Below are 21,288 nucleotides of genomic sequence, written 5' to 3' on the forward strand. Positions count from 1 at the left end.
AATATTTGGAAAATAAAAAAATAGTTTATTCTATAGTAGCCACGTATCATTTCTTATGAAGCCCCTTCCTCTTTACTATATTTAAGTTGCGCCTTTTGGCCTGCCGAGGGAGGTCTTAGTGTTAGATTTTTTTTGGGTTTTTTGAGATGTCTATTTTTTATTGGCTGGCGGGAGTTTTCTTATTTGGTAGTACACGTTGGGGATCTCCCTCTTATCTCTCTCTTTCTCAACACCTGGAAAAGAGGGCACAACCCATGCCTCGCCTCCGTGTTTCTATTTGTAGGCCTGGCGCGTGCTCTCTCTCTCTCTCTCTCTCTCTCTCTCTCTCTCTGCCTTGTAATTAGATGGAGGCAAAAGTAGCGATTAGGCCCGATACGAAGGGCTTCTTATGAGGTTCTATAGAGGAGGCAAGCTAGGTGAGGTTGTAAAAATTGATTGTTTTTGTGTGTGTAGATCACTCTACATCCACACCCATTTGTGTTATTATCATGCTAGTCTCGTGGTCTTGCCCAATGCCATCAAAACCAAGACATGATCTATCATCTATTATAATCATATAATTTTGTTTTGAATTGTCATTTTTGCTTGTTTAAATAGAGTCACAACATTGGATCATTTCAAATTATTACAGCTGTAGTATCTTATTTTAATGTGCACTCCTTGTGTAGCCAACGAAAAGATTTATGTATGTTGTCATTTTGGTTTTGCAACCTTGCCATCAAAACCAAGGCTTTGAATGGGGAGCACTTCTATAGGTGTAAGGATGGGGATTGGCTTCTAGAGTCTGCTTATGCCATCCTAGTAGATTTTTATGACCCTGGCAAAGTGGTCGGGAACTGCTCGTGGGTCAAGACACCAGGCGTCCCCCGCTACGCTGGAACTTGGTTTCTCTTCAATACAAAAGGAGACCATGTAGAATCCGGAGATCTCGCTAGCTTGGTGGCTGGTAATCATTAATTATGCATGAGCCATGCTTATTCAATTTTCTTCTAGATTCAATGATAATGATGGTAGGTTAATGTTGACGATTGTGCCGTTAGTCAATAGAATTATGATGCTTTTGCTGTGTATAGGATGAGGATCACATTAGTGGTAGCCTTGTATGCATATTTGGGCATGTGAATATGTCCTGAGTGTGAATCATAATAACAATGGCATCGTGGCGCTTGCAGAAGGGTCAATGAAGGTGCATTTTGTGTGGATTTTTAGGTTTTGAGTCTCATTCTGTTGAGAAGAAGAGGTATTTATCTCGCACACTATTGTGCACAGCTTGTGTCTAGCCTAGAGGATGATAATTGATAGAACTCGATGATGAGAGGATATTGATGTTGACTATGGCATTTACATGACTGAAACGCCTTTGCTTATAAGTACTGAATGTCATGGTGCAAAGTTTCAACGCATACTTATTACTGAATGGCATGATTGTATAATTTATGATTTTTTATGCCTTTTTATAGTCATTTGTCTGCTGTTGATATTATGACATTTGATGCTACTTTGATGTCATTGTGTTTTAATACTAATATGATGACACTTACCCACTTTTGGTGTCATCAGGTTTATTATGCTCGTGTATTGTGTGTGTGTTTGTGCGCGCGTGCATGTGCGTGCTTTATTTATCCCCCAAAATTTCAAGGTTTTCTCTCCTAGAAAATTTATTTTAAAAGGTAAATTTCAAAATTTGAAGGTGGGATTACACTAAACCTAGGTTTTTTTTTTTGAAGTTAATGTCTCTCTCTCTCTTACACATGTGTCGCTGGAAAAGCAACGCACAGCTGCTCTTTAAAGGTGCCACAGTGCCAGTGCTTTTTCTTAACATGCCTCTCAGTGCCATGAAGAAGGAGAGGAATACTGGGCTGAAGTTGGATCCGAAGAATTGGCCCGGATTGCAGCATGACACCACCATTCGCGGTAGAAAGTGGTGTTGCGGGGGCCAGTTATCTGCTGCAACAAATAGAGTTCTGTACTATGATAATGAGGGGGTCCTCTTGGTGGGTCCGCTCCCCTTCGAATTTGATTGGAGAAAAGAGAGACCCCATGGAGAAGCCCTTTTTCTTGAGAGCAGGGCTACTACGGGCGGCTCCAGCTCCGGCTCCGGCTCCGGCTCCGGCTCCGGCTCCGGCTGCTGCTGTTTGGGGGCATCCAGTCTAGACTGCGCATTTGCAATATGCAAGATGGCAGAGCTGCCAATGCATAGTGCCAAACTTGAGCTTTTATCAAAGCAGCATGTGTAACCATGCCTCTGTTTGGAGAGGCTTCTGTGATCGATTCCTGTCCTGTTTCAAATCACATCCTTATGGTCGAATCATCATCCTTGATGAAAGCAAGCTATGCCTCCAGTCCATTATCAGGATAGATCATCCCTCACAGGAAGAAATTATGCGCTTACTCCATGGGCATCCGCTTGTGACATGCATCCGGTGTGAGGACCTGTCTAATTGCTTTTTGAACGGAGACGGGGTTTACAGGGGCACTTACAACATGCACCGTCTTCTGCACTGCGTTGTGCTGCTGGGCTACACTTGCAGTGATTGGATCCTGTTCAATTCTTGATCCGGACCTGCTTTTGGGATGAATGGTTTCTTCAAGATCAGAAGATCAGATCAATCAGGAGTCGGGGAATTTGTCATGCTAGCGCAAGTACACCCTTGATCTTGTAGCTACTATTACGCCTGTTACGATTTGGTTTTGGTAAAAATCCTCTGTTTAATGATGGTGTGTGTATCTTGAAAAAATGCATATGTTTAGCAAGATGTCACCTTGTGACCCGCTCTGAGGAAAAAAGGGAAGAATGTTTTTGTCGATGCTGTAGATAGATGCATTACCCTTGCACACTGCAAAATCTTTCACGGGTTAATACCTTCTCACATATAATTTGTGAAGTCTCACAAGGTTGTATGCATGTATACATGTGTGTGTGTGTGTGTGTGTGAGAGAGAGAGAGAGAGAGAGAGAGAGAGAGAGAGAGAGAGAGAGAGTTTTCTTGGGTTATGCTCATACTATAGACGATTCATATGGCATTTTGCTTTGATTGCTGCCCCTCTTCATCAGTTGACAAAGAAGAAAGTCCCCTTTCAGTGGACTTCATTGACAAAGAAGAAAGTCCCCTTTCAGTGGACTTCATTTTGCTTTGATTGCTGCCCCTCTTCATCAGTTGACAAAGAAGAAAGTCCCCTTTCAGTGGACTTCATTGGAAAGCAAAGCTTTCTATTCACTAAAGGATGCAATCATATCTGGGCCCGTGTTGATCATTCCTGACTTGCACAAGCCATTCTTTGTGGAATGTGATGCATGTGGAGATTGTTTAGGTGCTGTCCTAAACCAGGAAGGACACCCCGTGGCATTTGAGAGCCGCCGTTTGCGTGATACGGAGCTTTCTTTGGGGATCTATGAGAAGGGGCTATTGGCAGTGGTTCATGCATTGACCATATGGAAGTACTATCTCCTGGGTGCAGAGTTTATGGTGAAGACCGACAACCAAAGCTTACGGTATTTTCTCACACAAACTAAGCTCTCAGAGAAGCATATGCGGATGGCAAATTTCCTCTGAATATTTGGAAGCTTTTCAGTTGCGGACAACTGTTTAGAAGACGGGGAGATGTCACCATTGAGCTATCTAATGGTCCTCTTATCTTCTTGTGTGAGCTTTGGGCTCTGGATGAGCATACTCCGTAGTGGTGCTCCATCGCTAGGACTGGCACGGCGTGATTCGTAGTGCCAGGGACGGGTGGATTGCACACGGTGTATGTTTCTGGATTACCACCGCTAGGACTGGCACGGCGTGATTCGTAGTGCCAGGGACGGGTGGATTGTACACTGTGTGTGTACCTGGAATTGACTTTCCGGTGGGCCTGTTTGTGCCCGGAAATGTCAAGTATTGTGCAAGTGCATGGGAAGAAGGCGCCTCACTTCCAGCCCTCTCCCTTGCATTTTGAAGGAGAAAAACACAACTGCTTGCTGGGATTTAGGGAAAACAGGCTGTACAGCAGCTGGAGCACTCAATATTCTCATGAAACAGGTCGTACAGCTCCTATTCCAACTATGGTTTGAGGACTGAACCACACAGCAGGTACAGCAGGTATATTACCCTCATTTCTTGCTGATTCTGGTCGTACAGTAGGTACAGCAGGTACAGGAAGTACAATATCATCATTACCTGTTGATTCTGGCCGTACAGCATCCTTGGAACCCTTTTCCCATGGACTGAATGGTACAGCTTCTCTCTTTTCTCTTCCACGCGTGGATTCAGGTCTGGACAGCTCTCTTTTTCTCTCACGGGTGTACTCAAAACAGTTAGCAGGAGCCCTCTTCACTCCCACGTGTGATTCAGGTCAGACCAGTGGGGTTATCCGCGTGGATTTAGGTCATACGCATTCCCTACAAGTGGCCCAGGTTGTTTCACTCTTCCTACTGGCTGTACAGTGGCTCCAGAAGATTTTCATCGCGAAGAATGAGGAATTCTCCTGCTCTCCTATGTCTGGACTCCTCTTCCATTCACCGAGTCAACTCCGTGAGGGTGCCCCATCGCTAGGACTGGCACGGCGTGATCCGTAGTGCCAGGGACGGGTGGATTGCACGCGGAGTGTGACTCTGGAAGGTGCTATGGACGGGGCAGCCCTTGGTGACTGCAGACTCGGCATCAACAAACATATTTGGGTTTGATACTTTGTTTTTCATTGTGCATTGCTTATTGGAAATCTGGCCTTGGGCCCGTGTACTTGTAACAAATTCTCCCAAGTAATAATATCAATCCTTGGGGGGGGGCCGGCCGTTCCGGCCTCAGTGTGGTGTCATCTATCTATGCTCAGAGTTGTTAATTACTTTTTATTGCTATTTTGTCTTGTGCTATTGTCTTTTAAGAGTGTATATTAAAGTACTAATTGGAGAAGTGAGTCCAGGAAGGGGTGACCCCTGCTTGGATCTCGTTTCACCATCATCCTCTTTCATTTACCATGTATTTTTCATGGTCTCATTTGCTTTGCTACATTATGCTGTGAAACTCATGACACAACTCATGTGCATGAATGTGTGGCTTAAATCTCCCATCATTTTGATGAAAGGAGCATACCAATGCACTCCACTCATAAAGGGCTTCAATCTCACACCATTTTGATGAAAGGAGCATACCAATGCACTCCACTCATAAAGGGCTTCAATCTCACACCATTTTGCCATGTCTCTTAAATAGTGTAAAACTGTGTAGGCTTACATTAAATGATCTCAAAACTCACATTCTAGTGGAAATAAATACATCAAGGCATAGGGCTTCACTTCCAATAGCCCTTATTGGGCTTCGCTTCCCAATAGCCCTAATGTAATTTTCAAGAACCTTTTTTTTTTTGCAAAAAAAGGCAGCAGATTTATATTTCGAAATGGGTCTAGCCCTCAAAACATTACAAACCCAAGTGATCGTGGGCGGAGCCCTTAGTATATATCTATCCAGAAGTCTACCGGGCCAAGCCCATTTTACAAGATAAAAACTAATCCTATTGTGCATTACTGGGTTGGGTGAGTTTGATCATCTTCAAGGCCTCAGCCAGGTGTGTCCGCAGCTGGAACTCTTTGTTTTCCTGCTCTGCAATTTCAGCTTGAATGTCCTCCCACCAAGTCCTGTAAAAAACCTTATTTTCATTCATTATGGCCCTCGTCAGGTGCCCATTTTCCAGCATTGAATCTTCTTCAGCATGCTGCCCTATCCATGTTGTATGAGCTCTTCTCTGGAGCGCCTCTTTCTTGCAGCCGGTCTCAGACTGTAGCTGCAGTGGAGGGGGGACCCTTAAAAACAGCCGCGTTACGGTCCTTCCATATATACCAAAGGGAAACCCTCTGATGATATTCCAGAGTGAGGTGGGGACCCCATAGACTCCCCCACCAGCCAAGTTTTCCAATCTCTCTCCCTCTTCACCAAGGGGTGTAGGATCTGGCAATCACCGGTGCATTCGCAGGACAACTGAAGAAGAGGTGAGCGAGAGTTTCACACTATCTCTTACATCTTTGGCACGGGTCTTCTGCAATTCCTAGCTTCCTGGCTTTTTCTCCCGTCCATACGCCTTGATATATAATGAGCGACATCAAGCATGATACCTTGGGAGGGATATCCAAACTCCAATGGTTTTGGAATTTGAACTTCCGCTGTCTTCTGTCCAGAAGCAGACCCCATTTGTCGTTAAGTCTGCAGTGGATGGGAGGGGAGGGGGAGACCCTCCGGATGTGAGTGAGGGAGGACCCCCCTTCCCATCTGAAGGCCTTCCAGTTGAGATCACCATTGAACCCAACTCTCAAACTCTCCTTCTCCTGCCACAGAGAGATTTGGGCTAGAATGAGATTGCTATCCTGGGCAGAGAAGCTAGCTCTGATGCAATCCATTGAGAGCCACTGCAAGGTTGGGTCCGGTACTCGTATTTGAGCGATACATTCCATACATATGTACCTGTACGTACTGAACCATCAGTACCGAACAATCAGATCGATTTTTTGTTCGTCCTTTCATCCTTCCTCTTACTTACGTAGAAAACGTACAATACGTATGATAATCAAGTGATTGGAGTGCAATGTATTTTTTCTTGACTCTTTTCAATTCTAAATAATTTAAGTTTATCAAATTCTATATACACATGCATAATTTTTCTTTACTATAAAAAGTTATTGTCGTACTTTACGTACTTTTGCTCAGAGAACGTACCGTACTGCGTACCATACTCGTACTGCATTGTACATATCGTACGTATGGACTTACCTTGAGCCACTGCTGCCCAGAGATCTTTCCATCTTTTAAATCCCTTCATAGCCTGAGGGCCCTTTCTTCCTCCTCTGCATTGATCTGCTTGATTGAGACCAAAGGCCACCATGTGGAGTCTTCCGTAGCCAGGCATGCTGCTTCCTTCGATTGGAGGAGACACCCCAGATTTTCCTTTATTCTGTTCCAAGCTCCCTAGAGAGAGTTTATCAGCTGTGAACCCTTTGGTTTGAAGGAGTGTTTACTGTACAGTAAGGTGGGTAGTGGAAGCCCCTTCCACCTCTCGTCTATTTCTAGGGTAAACTTAGGGAGGTGTCTGCATAACAAGCGAGCCCATTCCTTCTATGGACATTGGATGCTTTTCACAATCCATTTGGCAGCGAGCCGGTCGGCCATTTCTCTAAGGTCATGAATGCACCACCCTTATCTTTAGGTAGGGTGCAAACTTCCCACTTGACCTTGGGGAGCGCTTAAAGCTTTACCTTCCCAATCCCCTGACCACAGGAATTTCCTGCACATGGCTTCCAGTTGTTTGATGGCCGAGTCTGGGGGCCTCCAACAGAAAGGTAGAGCTACCGGTTGGCTTCTAGTTGTTTGATGGCTGAGTTTGGCAACAGAAAACGTAGAACAGAGCTACCGGAGTGATAAAATGGTTTACTGTCACGTGACACATTCATATGTGGTCACATGGACATTAATCCCGCAGCCGAAAGCCATCAAATAATTCAGCCACGTCACCATTTCGCATTTTCATGTAATATCCAATTATGAGGTCGTGCATGAATGGCCGACTAGCAGACTGGAAAAATATATAAGTTCAGCGTGGGCTTCATTTGATGCATCTTGTGCCAGGTCGTGCATGAATGGCCGACTAGCAGACTGGAAAAATATATAAGTTCAGCGTGGGCTTCATTTGATGCATCTTGTGCCAACAAGATGCATCAAATGAAGCCCACGCTGAACTTATATATTTTTCCAGTCTGCTAGTCGGCCATTCATGCACGACCTCATAATTGGATATTACATGAAAATGCGAAATTGTGACGTGGCTGAATTATTTGATGGCTTTCTGCTGCGGGATTAATGTCCATGTGACCACATATGAATGTGTCACGTGACATTTACCACCATTTTCTCTTCCCGGCAGGGATGTCTGCATACCTGTCCATCTCTTCAGCTTTTCTTCTAGTCTGCACAAGAGCCGCTGCCACCTCTGCTTCATGCCGACATTGAAGCCCATCGGTATACCAAGCAATCGGAAGATTCTTCCTTCCTCTATGAGGGTGCACCCTTGCTCCATCATCCATTGGGTGGAGGTTTCTGGAGAGCCCTTATTCCTATTTTGCTGTGGTTTATCTTGGAGCGGGATTCCCAGCAGGTTATGAGGGATTTCTCCTCATTCTTTACCACTGCATTCGTATCATTAGCGAACTGCTGCATACACATCTCCTCTCTCCCTCCCAGGGAGGGCAATACCTGCAATCTTCCCTTGGCTAATCTCATGCTTAACCAGAGTGTTAAGCCCATCCACTGAGATGGCAAACAGTGGAGCTAAGGGGCAGCTGAGATGTATGCCCGATCAAGCCTTGCCTTCCTGCAGAGTTCTGCCAAACTGTAATTCTGCCATGTAAAGTCTCCGCTCTCTCCACCATCAAATACGACCAGATTTTGCTGAAGGGAGGACCAGGCTGCTTTCTCTGACACTCTTATGACACTGCCCTTTTGGAGGAATCTGTCTTCCATGTCCTCTACCATGTTAAAATCCCCAATTAAAATTACTGGCCCCTCCAGTTGTAGAGATTCCCACAGCTGGGTTCTCTCCTGAACAGAACCGCCTGCATAGATCGAGATGAGGGAGTAGGGGAAAGGGTCATCCATCCTCCAGCTTTCTTCTCCATCCACTTCTGCAATGGGGAATGATGATTTTTTTTAATACCCCCAGCACTGCTCCTCCTTTTCCTCTTGAATGAGTGGTTGAGAACCATATGTGCTTGTCTGAAATCAAACACGACCAGTTTTTGATGAAGGGAGGACCAGGCTGCTTTCTCTGACCTCTTATGACACTGCCCTTTTGGAGGAATGTGTCTTCCATGTCCTCTACCATGTTAAAATCCCCAATTAAAATTACTGGCCCCTCCAGTTGGTGTAGAGATTCCCACAGCTGGGTTCTCTCCTGAACAGAACCGCCTGCATAGATCGAGATGAGGGAGTAGGGGAAAGGGTCATCCATCCTCCAGCTTTCTTCTCCATCCAGTAGCACTTCTGCAATGGGGAATGATGATTTTTTTTAAAACCCCCAGCACTGCTCCTCCTTTTCCTCTTGAATGAGTGGTTGAGAACCATATGTGCTTGTCTGAAATTCTTTCAAGCCTTTGGAACAGGTCATCACCTGTCACTTTAACCTCCTGCAGGCAAATGTAGTCCAAGGAGGAGAGTTGAGGATGTAACCAGGACTTTACGGCTTCCACCTTAAGGGGGTCTGTGAGACCCTTGTTGTTCATGGAGAGGATTTTCATCGGTTTCTTGTTGTTTTGCGCCCCTGGCTTGTGGGGCAACCTCTCCACTTCAGTATGAGGGCGCTTGTTGTCATTCTGGGTATCCATCGGGGTCGTCTAGGGAGTCTGCTCTTGAGCAATCTCCTTGCCCTTGGTGGAGATCTGTGGTGACTCGCTAAGGCATGCATCAAGATTATTGATCTGAATCTCCAGGGTGGCTTTTTCCTGCTGTGACAGGTCTGAGGGGGGGGCTCGGGTTCTTGATCTTGGGACGTCGAAGATTCTCCTTGCTCGTTTGTTTCTTCTTCAAGCCCAGCAAGCAGGGCATATCTATTCGCCTTCTGCCCTCTTTTCTTGGCCTGCGGTGGTTTTCTGGGATTGGGTTGCTGTTCTGCACCTTACCTTGGGAGCCTCAGGTTGAGGCTCTGCATGCACCTGCGCTTGGGGGGTTTTTTCCGCTGCTTGGCCTGTTTTGTGCGCCCTGCTTGGTAGTGCCTTCAGTTGGTGAGCCCACAGTGGAAGCATGCAATCGGGAGATGCTTGTAAACCACCGGTTGCATGAAAGACGAGCCATCATCTAACCCGATGTTGATCTTCTTTGGCATCTCTCCTTCCAGATCTACCTCTACGAGGATCTGCGGGTGTCAACGGGGGTTAAAAGACTGAGCAGGGCGAACGCCTAAGGCCTTACGAAGAGGGCTCACAATACTCTTCAGAAAGGGCTGATACTGCAGGGGGAGGCTGGGGAGTTCTATCCAGACAGGGTAGAGGGTTTTGCAGGGGTGAAGTCCGGCGACCACCTGAAGAGGTAAAGGGGGGAGTTGCGTATCGTCCACTAGAAATATGTAGTGTTTTTTGGGCAGCACCTGGGTGAGGAAGACCTCGACCCGAAGGGGGTCCCAATAGTTTCTCATCCAGGCCTTCAGAATCTCCATGGGAGGACGGGGGCCAAAGAGGAGCCCAACAACAGCGCGGGAGCTGAAGTCCTCTTCTGTTTTCCTAATAAGAGATGCAGGTAAAATCACAGAGGGGGAAGGGTTTACCTTGGAGACGACTGCTATCGCCATTCGCAGCAGTAGGTTTGCTTTGGTCGAGGAGAAGGACCTCGGTATCGGCACCCCTATTTCCCATGGCAGTTTGCTGAGGAATTTCCATATGCATGTCTGCTCCCTGGAGGTCAGGTCACCTTTCTTTGGACCCCTCGTGCTGTCTGAGAAGATCTTCTAGGAATTGGAGTCTTCGCTCCTTTTCCACAGAGAAGGGCTGATACAGGGGAGGCAGGGAGGACGGCGTTGCGAACAGGCTTAAAGTGTGGGAGGGGCCCTTTCCCCACGTGCTGGAGGGGGACGGGGCTTTGACAAGCAAGACGGACTCCGTACTCCCACTCCAAGTTGTATTAATTCCACAGAGAGGGGAGGAGAGCAGCGTGTCGAAAGGAGAGCTGATGGGGGGGGGGAGAGAGTGAGTGAGGATGGGACATTAGGGCGCATGGGCCGAGGAGCTCAGTGTTGATGGGCAAGGGCAGAGTGCGCACGTAGAGGTAGGGTTAGGGTTTGGGGCACGTGCAGGATGTGACCCATTCATCTTCGCTGATAATGCAAAACTTTTGTTTTTTTACAAGAAAAATGCCATGCATAGCCTTCCAAGGATAATTTTCACACTACTCTCCTCATCCCGGAGAACAATGTGAATCTGTGTTTTGAGGATTAGTGCAAATATGTGATTTTTCCCTTTTTGAATTCACTGATACTTCACAAGGACCTGTAAAACACATGTCTTGCACCAAGAGCTATTCCACTCTGGGTTTTTAACCTTTTCTAGTCAACACCCTCAGGCTTTCTTGAAACATTTGCTGTGCAACAAGAACTCGACCGTGGGTAACTTTGTCAGAATAGGATAGTTCAAGTCCTTGGACCCACCTAGTGATGATTGAATTCTGTCCAACATAAGACCAGAACAGTGTTGCAATAGTTATGGTGACTAGTGCTAATTTGTCCATTTTTGACCTATTTTGAGAACTAGGATCTTGAACGGTCGCATGCATACCTTACCCAGACATGACCCCTGTTTTAGATAGCCCTCCACTTGCTTCACACCAACCTCATGATGAATAGTGAAAGTTATGGGGATTAGTGAGAATCTGTAATTTTTACATTTTGACCCATTTGGAGTTTAACTAGTCTCCTTATTTAAAATTGCTCGTCTCCTACGTGGCTAAGGTAGAGATTTGCTCTACATGTAGATGCTGAGCTAAAATAATAGCACATTAATAGATTGGCTCTCTTCAGGCCAAAATTCATAAGTTTCCTGCTGCCAAACTGCTTGTGTAGGTGCATCCTCTCTGCCCCCTCTCACCCTGCCAGATGCCTATGCACAATGGTCAAAGCACAAGCATCTAGAGCTACATGCCCATGGAAATCAATGCAAAGGTGTGCATGTAAAAGGACTGCATTTTCTTTTAAAGACTCCTTTGGAATGCTGGAAGAAATTGGTTATCCACAAGGCGACATAATAGGCTTGTGGAGGTATGGAAACCTTATGAATTGGGGCAAGCTAATCCATGTTTGTGTCCATGGTCCATCTTAAGGCTTAAGCTGCAGCATAGTAAATCTGCAAAGGGTAAATCTCATCAATGGGCAAGCCAATGAGGAAAAATCAGCAATGGTGACGCTGATGGAGGGAAAATTCAGCATTATATCAAGGTTGAAAATGCTTAAAAGAGAGTAAATTTCAACAAGGGAATCATATTTAATTAACATCATGAAAATTAAACACACACAGACAATTAGGATGCGGAGGAGACCAGAGACTTCTTGAGAAACCCCACCGATAATAGGCACACCACTTTGTTTTCTCGACAGTCTTAAGCACATATAACAAAGAAACTTCAGGCACCAAGTAAGCCTTTTATATGGTCCAAGGCCACAATGTCCAGCATCTACACAAATGATGTTTGTTGATACATTTAGGTTCTCACCACCAAAGGCATGAGAATAAAATCACCAATGCCAGATGGATCACGCTTTGGAACAAAGCAAAAGCCTCTAGAACCATATCTCCAGCCATATGAGTTCAAGACAATCCAGTTGTCTCTTGTGTATCCAGCAACAAGAACAACGCAATGTTGGAGGTTTGGGCTGTACCGGCCCCTATAGACCCCATTTCCATCCAAACCTTCGGCTGCCAGCCCACACTTGACGCCCGTGATGACCGGAGACCTAGTGAGATAGTCTTCGATGGCTTGTTGGGGCACATCATCATCTCTCAAGATTGAGTCGATGTGTAGCAGCCTTGGCTTCATCCGTTTGTCGTCAAGGAAGATATCTGTACAAGGCCTATCACCATCGGGCTTGTATGCCACATATTCCCTTGCCGTGCACACTCCATTCTCCTCCACAAACTTAAGGCAATCAAAAGGATCGCCACCACTACACCCTTTTCCTTTATGGAAACCGAGGAGCTCTTCCATCCTTGTCCAAATTCTTGTTGGCAACTTTGGACACCCTGTCATGGCCCTGTGAAAATGGAACAGCACAAGTGTGGGCATGGTGGTTGCAGAGTCAGAATATTGAATGATTCATATGGGGGGTGCCCGAACAGAGTTAAAGATGTGTGGACATCCCTAGGTGTGAAGGGGGGAACTAGAGCAGGGTTGTGGAAACAAGTGCCTGCAAGTACAGATTGGTACCGTTGCTTCCTCCAGTGCTGATTCACGAGCTGATTTTGGTAAGCTCCTCATCTGTTCATCTATCTCTCTTTCCACTGCTTGATGTCTGTTGCAGATACGAGTTATCTGGCCCCTTGTGAGAGGAGGGGTATGGCAGATTGACAAGGGTTGAGACAGAGTTTGGACAGTACATGTATGTATGAGCCGAGATGTTGTATCATGCACTTGAGTTATGCCAGATGTATGCTCATGGCTGCCCTGCTTAGTGGTCTTGGCTGATCAGAGGGAGGCACAGTGTGTTATTTGGAGACACAGATCTGTGTGCATAGATCCTCTGTGCTAAGAAGGATTGTGGGCCGTCAGATTGGACATACAGGTGTAATCTCTTGGCTGATTTTTGTTGTACTCAGCCATTCATATTTTTGGAATTGAATAAAGAAATACCGCAAGGGACGCCAAGCTTTGGGGCCAACAGGTGTCGCCTTGTTTTCAGATTTGGGTATTCTAGCTCCAATCTGTTTTGTTTTCATATCTAGACTACAAGTGGACGGGTGACTGCTAGTCTACCGCACTCTGGTTTCTATCAGAGGCCGGTTCCAAGGTTCCGTTGCAGCATGCTTATGTTGCAAACTCTCAGAGTTCCTTCTATGGACAGCCACCTATTCCTCAGCAGAATATGCATCCAGGTTATTTTGGTGGTGGCTCGGTGTTCCAATCTATGACTGGGGGTTACCCTCAAGGAGGCATGGGTATGTACGGGCCTTTTGGAGCCAATTTTCAGCCTGGCATGCAGGGGAATATGTATGGTGGTATGCAGTCTGGTATGCAAGGAAATATGTTTGGAGGCATGCAACCTGGGATGCAAGGCAATATGTTTGGTGGTATGCAGCCAGGTATACATAACGGAATGTTTGGAAACATGGCTGGAATGTATGGTATGCCTGGTGTGGGAATGGGAAATGTTGACCCAATGATGGGCATGAATGTTGGGGGCAGCAATCTTGCAAAGCCACTTCCATATGATAATCTAAAGCCTATGGGAAAGGCGAAGGATTACAAGGAAGGGGGAGCTGCAGTGAAGTTTGACACATTCAGTGGGGCCAAGGATAAATTGAAAGCACTTACCTTTTTACAGCAGTTTGATGCTGCTTTTTCTGGTGGGAATTACACGGAGTCCTCTAAGGTGAGGAAAGCTGCCACTTTTCTCAAGGGCAATGCTTTGCAGTGGTGGTCTACTCTTCTTTTGCAGGGCATAGCACCCACCACATGGGTCCAATTTAAACAGGTTTTCTCTTCCGTATGGCTCACATCTACATTTGAGGTGGATGTTATGACCGCATGGCACAAGTTGGATGCTTCAAAGTGTGATAGTTTGGAGGATTATAACAAGAAGTTTTGGGAAGCTTTACTCCCAGTGACTTCTTATGGTGCGGTGCCATTATCTGAGCAGGTAGAGAAGAATTGTTGTGGGCTGCCCAAAGAGGTACGAGATTATTGTATAAAGACAAGAGTAACGAACATGTCACAGATGATTGAAAATGCTATGACAGCTAATGCGTTACTCACAGGAGGTTCATTTGGGTTTAAAGGTAGTAAGAAATTGAGCAAGAAAGTTGAAAAATTTGGGCATGCTCCTCGTGATGCTAAAGGGTCTTCAGAGACAAGTATAAGAAGTTGCCAATGCCCAAGAGGACTTCTGAGGAAAGACAGGCTTTGATAGATGCTTAAAAGTGTTTTTACTGTACTGAAGAGGGGCATATGTCATTCAATTGTCCCAAAAGAAAGTCCCAAAAGGACTCTGACAATAAAGGAGAGCCCAAGCCAAAGAAACAAAAACCTTCTGCAGGCTTAGTTCCTGATCTTGTGGGGGAACAGCCGGGTGGTGAAGCCACAGAGTTGTGCAGGGCATGGGGCAAAGTGAGAGATCAGAATGCCTTGATCTTCTTTGACACAGGTGCTAGAGCCAACTTCATTTCACCAGATTTGGCTGGCCGATTGGGGATTCGCACAGAGGAGATGGGGCCGTTACATGAGGCTAATATGGCTTGTCCAGGGTATGCAGGATCCGTTACTCCTATCATTGGGAAGCTTCGGCTTCATTTGCAGGGTTATGTGGACAGCGAAGAGTTCTTCATCATGCCTTTGGATGGCTGTGATGTTTTGTTGGGGATGCCATGGTGCCACAGAGTAGATGCGGTGGTGGATACTTACAATAGGAAAATCACTCTGACTCATAGAGGGAAAGAACATGTATTGGATGTAAAACTCAAAGGGGAATCTGTTCCTATTGTATCCGCTTCGGCGATTTCATCAGTAATGAAAAAGCATCTTTCCGTGTACTTGATTTATGTAAAGGATGCCCGGGATGATGAGTCTAAGTCTAATTTGTCTATGTTAGATAAGGACAGGACTGATTTCTTATGTGGGTTTCAAGATTGTTTTTCCGAGTCATTGCCAGGAGAACTTCCTCCTGAGAGGCCAGAAGATCATGCCATTGATCTGATTCCTGGTAGTACTCCACCGAATAGACCGCCGTACCGTGTTAGTGCAGCCCAACAGGAAGAGATTATGATTCAGGTGTAGGAGCTTTTGAATAAAGGGTTGATACAGTCTAGCTCATCACCCTTTTGCTCACCTGTGCTCTTAGTGCAAAAGAAGGATGGTTCTTGGCGCATGTGTATTGATTACAGGGCGCTGAACAAGAATACCATCAAGAATTGATTCCCCATACCGAGGATGGATGACATCTTGGACCGCTTACAGGGCTCCACAGTTTTTAGTCGTATTGACTTGAAAAGCAGGTATCATCAGATACGCATTAGACGTGAGGATGTGCATAAGACAGCATTCCAAACCACGTTTGGGTTGTATGAGTTCTTGGTTATGCCCTTTGGTTTAACGAATGCGCCTGCCACATTTAACAGAATGATGGACAGGATTTTCAGGCCTCATAGAGAGTTTGTGGACACATTCTTTGATGATATGATTGTGCATTCACAAACTGAGGAAGAGCGTAGAAGGCATTTGGCCATTGTGTTTGTAGAACTCAGAAACCATAGGTTGGTGGTTAATGGCAAGAAGAGTGAGTTCTTTTTGCAGGAGATACATTTCTTGGGGCACATTGTGTCTGCGCATGGAGTCCGTATGGATCCAGCGAAGAACAAGACTCTTGAAAGGGCTTTGGCTTTAGCAAGAAAGAGAAATCCTAGATCCCATGGGTACTATGCCCGCTGCTGCTCGCATGTGTGAGTTTCTCTCTAATGCCAACGTTTAAAATAAATAAATAAAAACTAGTTAAAATTTTAAGATGGCCCACCTTTTGCTATAAAAAATACACATACATTTATAAATTTATTTATTCTTTGATTATCTCTACACAGACATCCACTACACACGTCCATACATGCACATACATAATACATAGGCGCACACACTTAGACATATTTATTGTTATGTTCTTTACTAGTACATATTATACTCAATTTGAGATATATGTGGGTACCCAAACGTGGATGCACAAAAGAAAGTAAGTAAAATCCTTGTTCTAGCTTTGAGGACCGTGCATGATGTACGCAGTTTTTTAGGATTGTGTTTCTATTACAGGCGGTACATACGTCACTTTGCTGAAATTGCTTCGTATCTTCCTTTGGTGGAGTTTGCATATAACAACACTGTACATAGCTCGACAGGCAAGGCGCCTTTTGAGATTGTAGAAGGAGGGAAGAAGGTACCACCCATTTTGCATACAAAGGATAAGATCTTTGAGGCTGATCAGTATGTGGAGAGCTTGGATGAAGCTTATCGGAGAGTTAAGTTGGCCCTCCACAAAACTCAGCAGAAGCAAAAGAAAGCCGCAGACCGTCACAGACGTGATTTACAGTTTGCATTGGGTGATTGGGTTCTTTTGCGCTTTGAAAAGGCTAGACTCAAGAAGAAGAAGGGTAAAGAGCGCTTATTCCCGAAGTTGAGCATGCGATATTATGGGCCTTTTCAGGTTTTGGAAAAGATTGGTGAGGTAACCTATCGTTTGAAGTTACCAGATCACTGGAGGATTCACAATGCTTTTCACGTGAGTCTTCTTAGACCTTTCCGTGGGGATGTGCCTGAGGATGTATCAGATGAGGCTCAGCCGGAAGTTGAGAAACTTGATGAGGTTTTGATTCCAGAGCAGATACTGGCACATAAAGAAAGGAAGGTACGAGGTAAAGTTTCTAGTCGCTATCTTGTGAAGTTCAAGAACTATTCACCGATAGATGCGAAGTGGATAGAGGAAGGTGACTTAACAGATTCACCTCAGGTTTTGCAGCTTTATCTCGATGCCTTTGAGTTAGAGCCGACTCTTGTTGTGGCTCATTCAGGTTCAGCAGAGCATGGGTCTGGAGCATTACCTGATGCTCAAGAGGGGGGGTAGCATCCCACTCCCTTGATACAGACAGGCTCATATGATATCTAGAGGTCGCTTGGTGCAGTTTTTATCTCACCCGAAGGTACTGAGGTTGACAGTACATCTGTTTATGGGACTTCTATGATATATGTGTACTAGTCACATGAGATTTTTGTGGATATGTATGGTTCACAGTGGTATACAACTTGGACTATTACTATGCCATTGGTTTGCAGTGAATGTTGATACATGTGTATGGCTTAGAGAGATTGGGACGCTGATCTTGCCATATTGTATATTTCACTTTGGATATTTTGATGCATCACCAGAATGCAATCGAGGACGCTTGCCATTTTTCAAGAGGGGGGTATGTCATGGCCCTGTGAAAATGGAACAGCACAAGTGTGGGCATGGTGGTTGCAGAGTCAGAATATTGAATGATTCACATGGGGGGTGCCCGGACAGAGTTAAAGATGTGTGGACATCCCTAGGTGTGAAGGGGGGAACTAGAACATTAAACTTTTAATGTTTATTAAAGATGCCCCTAGGCCTTAGTGGCCCTAGGGAACTTTTAAAGTTTGGGGGACCCTAGGATTTTTATGGGGAGGAGGCCACTCCACTTTTGGAGTGAGTGCTTCTCTCTCCTCCCCCTCTCTCTAGCTTTTGGGGAAGAGGGTCGTGGAGGCTTGTGGGTGTACATGCGTGGAAAAGCTGAGAAGGAGGAGGTGACTGCTGAAGACTGTTTTGCTGCTGTTTTCTCTGTTCAAACCAGCCGTACAGCCTTCTACGGATAGGCTGCAGGTTTCCTCTTGGTCCACGCTACACTCAGGAACGGCTGCGGGTCTATCTCCCTGCTGGACAGGCTGCGCATAGACTCTGTACAGGCTGTGCAGACAAGTACACAGCAAGTACAACACTGTACGACTGCCGTACACTGTACGGATAGTCAGGTACAGCAAGTACTGCTGCAGGCGGCGTTGGACAGGTGCTGGACAGATCTGGCTGCGCAGATTCAGGCGAGCACAGGCGCAGACAGCAGGCGGCGTGTGCAAGTACAACTCCTGGCACGTATCCCGAGGTGGTACAGACGGGTACGGGGCTGTTTTTCAGATCTGTACTTTCAACGACAGCATAGAAGTGAACACAAGGAGGAGGGTACAGACAAGTACGTGCATGCAAGTGAAGCAGGGTTGTGGAAACAAGTGCCTGCAAGTACAGATTGGTACCGTTGCTTCCTCCAGTGCTGATTCACGAGCTGATTTTGGTAAGCTCCTCATCTGTTCATCTATCTCTCTTTCCACTGCTTGATGTCTGTTGCAGATATGAGTTATCTGGCCCCTTGTGAGAGGAGGGGTATGGCAGATTGACAAGGGTTGAGACAGAGTTTGGACAGTACATGTGTGTATGAGCTGAGATGTTGTATCATGCACTTGAGTTATGCCAGATGTATGCTCATGGCTACCCTGCTTAGTGGTCTTGGCTGATCAGAGGGAGGCACAGTGTGTTATTTGGAGACACAGATCTGTGTGCATAGATCCTCTGTGCTAAGTAGGATTGTGGGCCGTCAGATTGGACATACAGGTGTAATCTCTTGGCTGATTTTTGTTTTACTCAGCCATTCATATTTTTGGAATTGAATAAAGAAATACCGCAAGGGGCGCCAAGCTTTGGGGCCAACAGGTGTCGCCTTGTTTTCAGATTTGGGCATTCTAGCTCCAATCTGTTTTGTTTTCATATCCACAGTACAAGTGGACGGGTGACTACCGCACTCTGGTTTCTATCAGAGGCCGGCTCTTTTTTCGATTCTTTTGTGTTGCAATAATCATGGGTGGCTGGCTGCTTGCGCACCTGGAGTGAGCAGCAGATCTTCTTTACAATGAGGTCTGGCCCATTGGGAATACATGACTCCACGATGGCCCGATCTACCCCCTTTGATGGTACATAACTTGTTGGGCATCAGCCCTTTCTAGTGTGGTTGGGCGCACTTGTATCTCTTGGTGCCGTAAGCACACGTATGTATTGGGATTTCTAGTAATATAATCAGCTCTGTTTCTTTGGTAAAAAAATAATCATGGGTGGCTTGTAAGAGGTGCTCTAGTAGTTTGCACCCACAATGCTTGTGTTTTTTCCTCCAAAAAAAGTAGCTTCAACATAGCATTGCCATCTGGTTCCATACATGTCTTCAAAAGACAATTTGACTTTGCCACATGTCATCCGGGTCTAGAAACTCTTCGCATAATACTTGCAGGCTTGGAAGGGTTTCCATAAAGGCTGATGATACTAGCTTGAACTTGAGAAAGTAAGAGTTTTCGTTTTTGACAATGACATGAAAATTTTTAGCTTTACACAGTTTCTATGCAACTAGCCGAAATTTTGTGCGCTTTTTCAGTAATTTGTTGACTTACCTATTAGTGTCATATTGAGAAGGAAACTGCAATACCAGCTGCAATTTACTTGCTTGGTAAAAAAACATTCAAATCTGTCTAATATTGTCTATGCAGGTGTTAATTTTATCATATGAAACTTTCAGAATGCATGCAAAGAAGCTGCAGCAGGCAGGCAGTTGCGATTTGCTTGTATTTGATGAAGCTCACAGACTGAAGAACGATCAGACATGCACCAACAAAGTATCAGATTTATTATGTTCAGTATAACTTACCAAAGTTTTCTCAAAATTAAGTGTAGACTTTCTTAATCACCCTACAATCCCCTATTGGTATCTTATTGCAACTTTTGAAGCAGGCTTTAGCGGGTCTTCAATGTCAAAGACGTGTGCTGTTATCTGGTACACCCATGCAGGTGAATTTTGGCTTTTATCTTCTCAAGGAGATTGAATCAGTACATGTACACTAACTATAAACTGTGTACAGAATGATATGGAAGAATTTTTTGCAATGGTCAATTTTACAAATCCAGGGATTCTTGGCGATGCAGCTACATTTCGACAATACTTCGAGGTTGTTACTTAAACATGGCCATTGGCACACCCAACTTGTACGCTCATTATGTTCAAGTATTAGGAAGGAGATCAGCTCACTTTGAGTTTTATACAGGCTCCGATTCTCAATGGGCGTGAACCAAGTGCAAGTGAAATGGACAGGGTCAAGGGGGCGGAGCGATCTGTTGAGCTTAGCGAAAAAGTTAACCCGGTAGCATGTGTGCTGCACTTCGATTGAAAAGCTTTTACTTTTTGAGAGAAACAGGTTGCTGACTGCTTGTTCTCTTGCAACGCAAAAACACAGTTCATATTACGACGAACAAATACTTTGCTGTCAAACCATTTACCTCCAAAGGTATTCAACATTTCTTCAATTCAACTCTGCCAGACTGCCTCTATCCCTCTCCCTTACACACACACACACACACTCTAATCACCAGGTCTATCACGGTCAGCTTGGCCACAAACCAGGATCAGCTTATTGGCAAAGAAAAAATATTTCTAGAGGTGGGATTAATGCATTTGCTCCCTCTACTTCTGGAAAACTTCGTCTTCAAGGATCAACACATACAAATGAGACAGTAAGGTTTCAAGTTGTTGTTAGCACATTTTTACTACATTATTTTTCTGCATACAAAGCGTACATGTACATGTGGTTGTCTGACACCTAGGCTTAATTGTCTTTCGGAATTTTGTGGTGCATTTGATAACCTAATGTGCCGTTTTTATGGGCTTCAATACGAGCAAGCAAAGTGCTTCTAATGTTTGGATAACTTTTGTGCTCTACTAGGTCATGAAGGATTGCAAAGGACTGAAACTGAGGAAAGAGAATTGGCCAATTTTTTTCAAAAAAAACGACTTCTCTCTTCAGGCAAAACTTCATATGGTACCAAAGGCACTTCAGTTGATCCGCCATTACCACATCATCAAGTGGTAGATTGGAGGGGACAAGATGTTTTTCCGCAGCCTGTTTTTAACCAAGACACATGTGGAAGTTGTTGGGTCGCTGTGTGAGCTTGGCTTGTGTTGCTGCAGTACATAAGATTGCAAAAGGGGGAAAACCGG

General features: G+C 45.2%; 2 protein-coding genes across 2 annotated transcripts; one reads left to right on the top strand and one right to left on the bottom strand.

Annotated features, from left to right (window-relative positions):
* The first annotated feature begins 690 nt into the window (after window positions 1-690).
* Window positions 691-20,461, top strand: LOC147629303 (DNA repair and recombination protein RAD54-like). The gene is made up of 5 exons (XM_086812889.1): window positions 691-1,240; window positions 19,787-19,912; window positions 20,028-20,084; window positions 20,156-20,242; window positions 20,339-20,461. The coding sequence occupies exons 2-5, from the start codon at window positions 19,817-19,819 to the stop codon at window positions 20,459-20,461; spliced, it is 363 nt and encodes a 120-aa protein (XP_086669015.1). The 5' UTR covers window positions 691-1,240; window positions 19,787-19,816.
* On the bottom strand, window positions 12,200-12,703 carry LOC147629304 (oryzain beta chain-like). Its single transcript, XM_086812888.1, has one exon. It carries the CDS (start codon window positions 12,701-12,703, stop codon window positions 12,200-12,202), a length of 504 nt encoding a protein of 167 aa, XP_086669014.1.
* Window positions 20,462-21,288: the final 827 nt, after the last annotated feature.

Source organism: Cibotium barometz, chromosome 18 (assembly GCF_041138505.1).
Source record: "Cibotium barometz isolate CiBa-2024 chromosome 18, ASM4113850v1, whole genome shotgun sequence".
NCBI classification, from domain to species: Eukaryota; Viridiplantae; Streptophyta; class Polypodiopsida; order Cyatheales; family Cibotiaceae; genus Cibotium; species Cibotium barometz.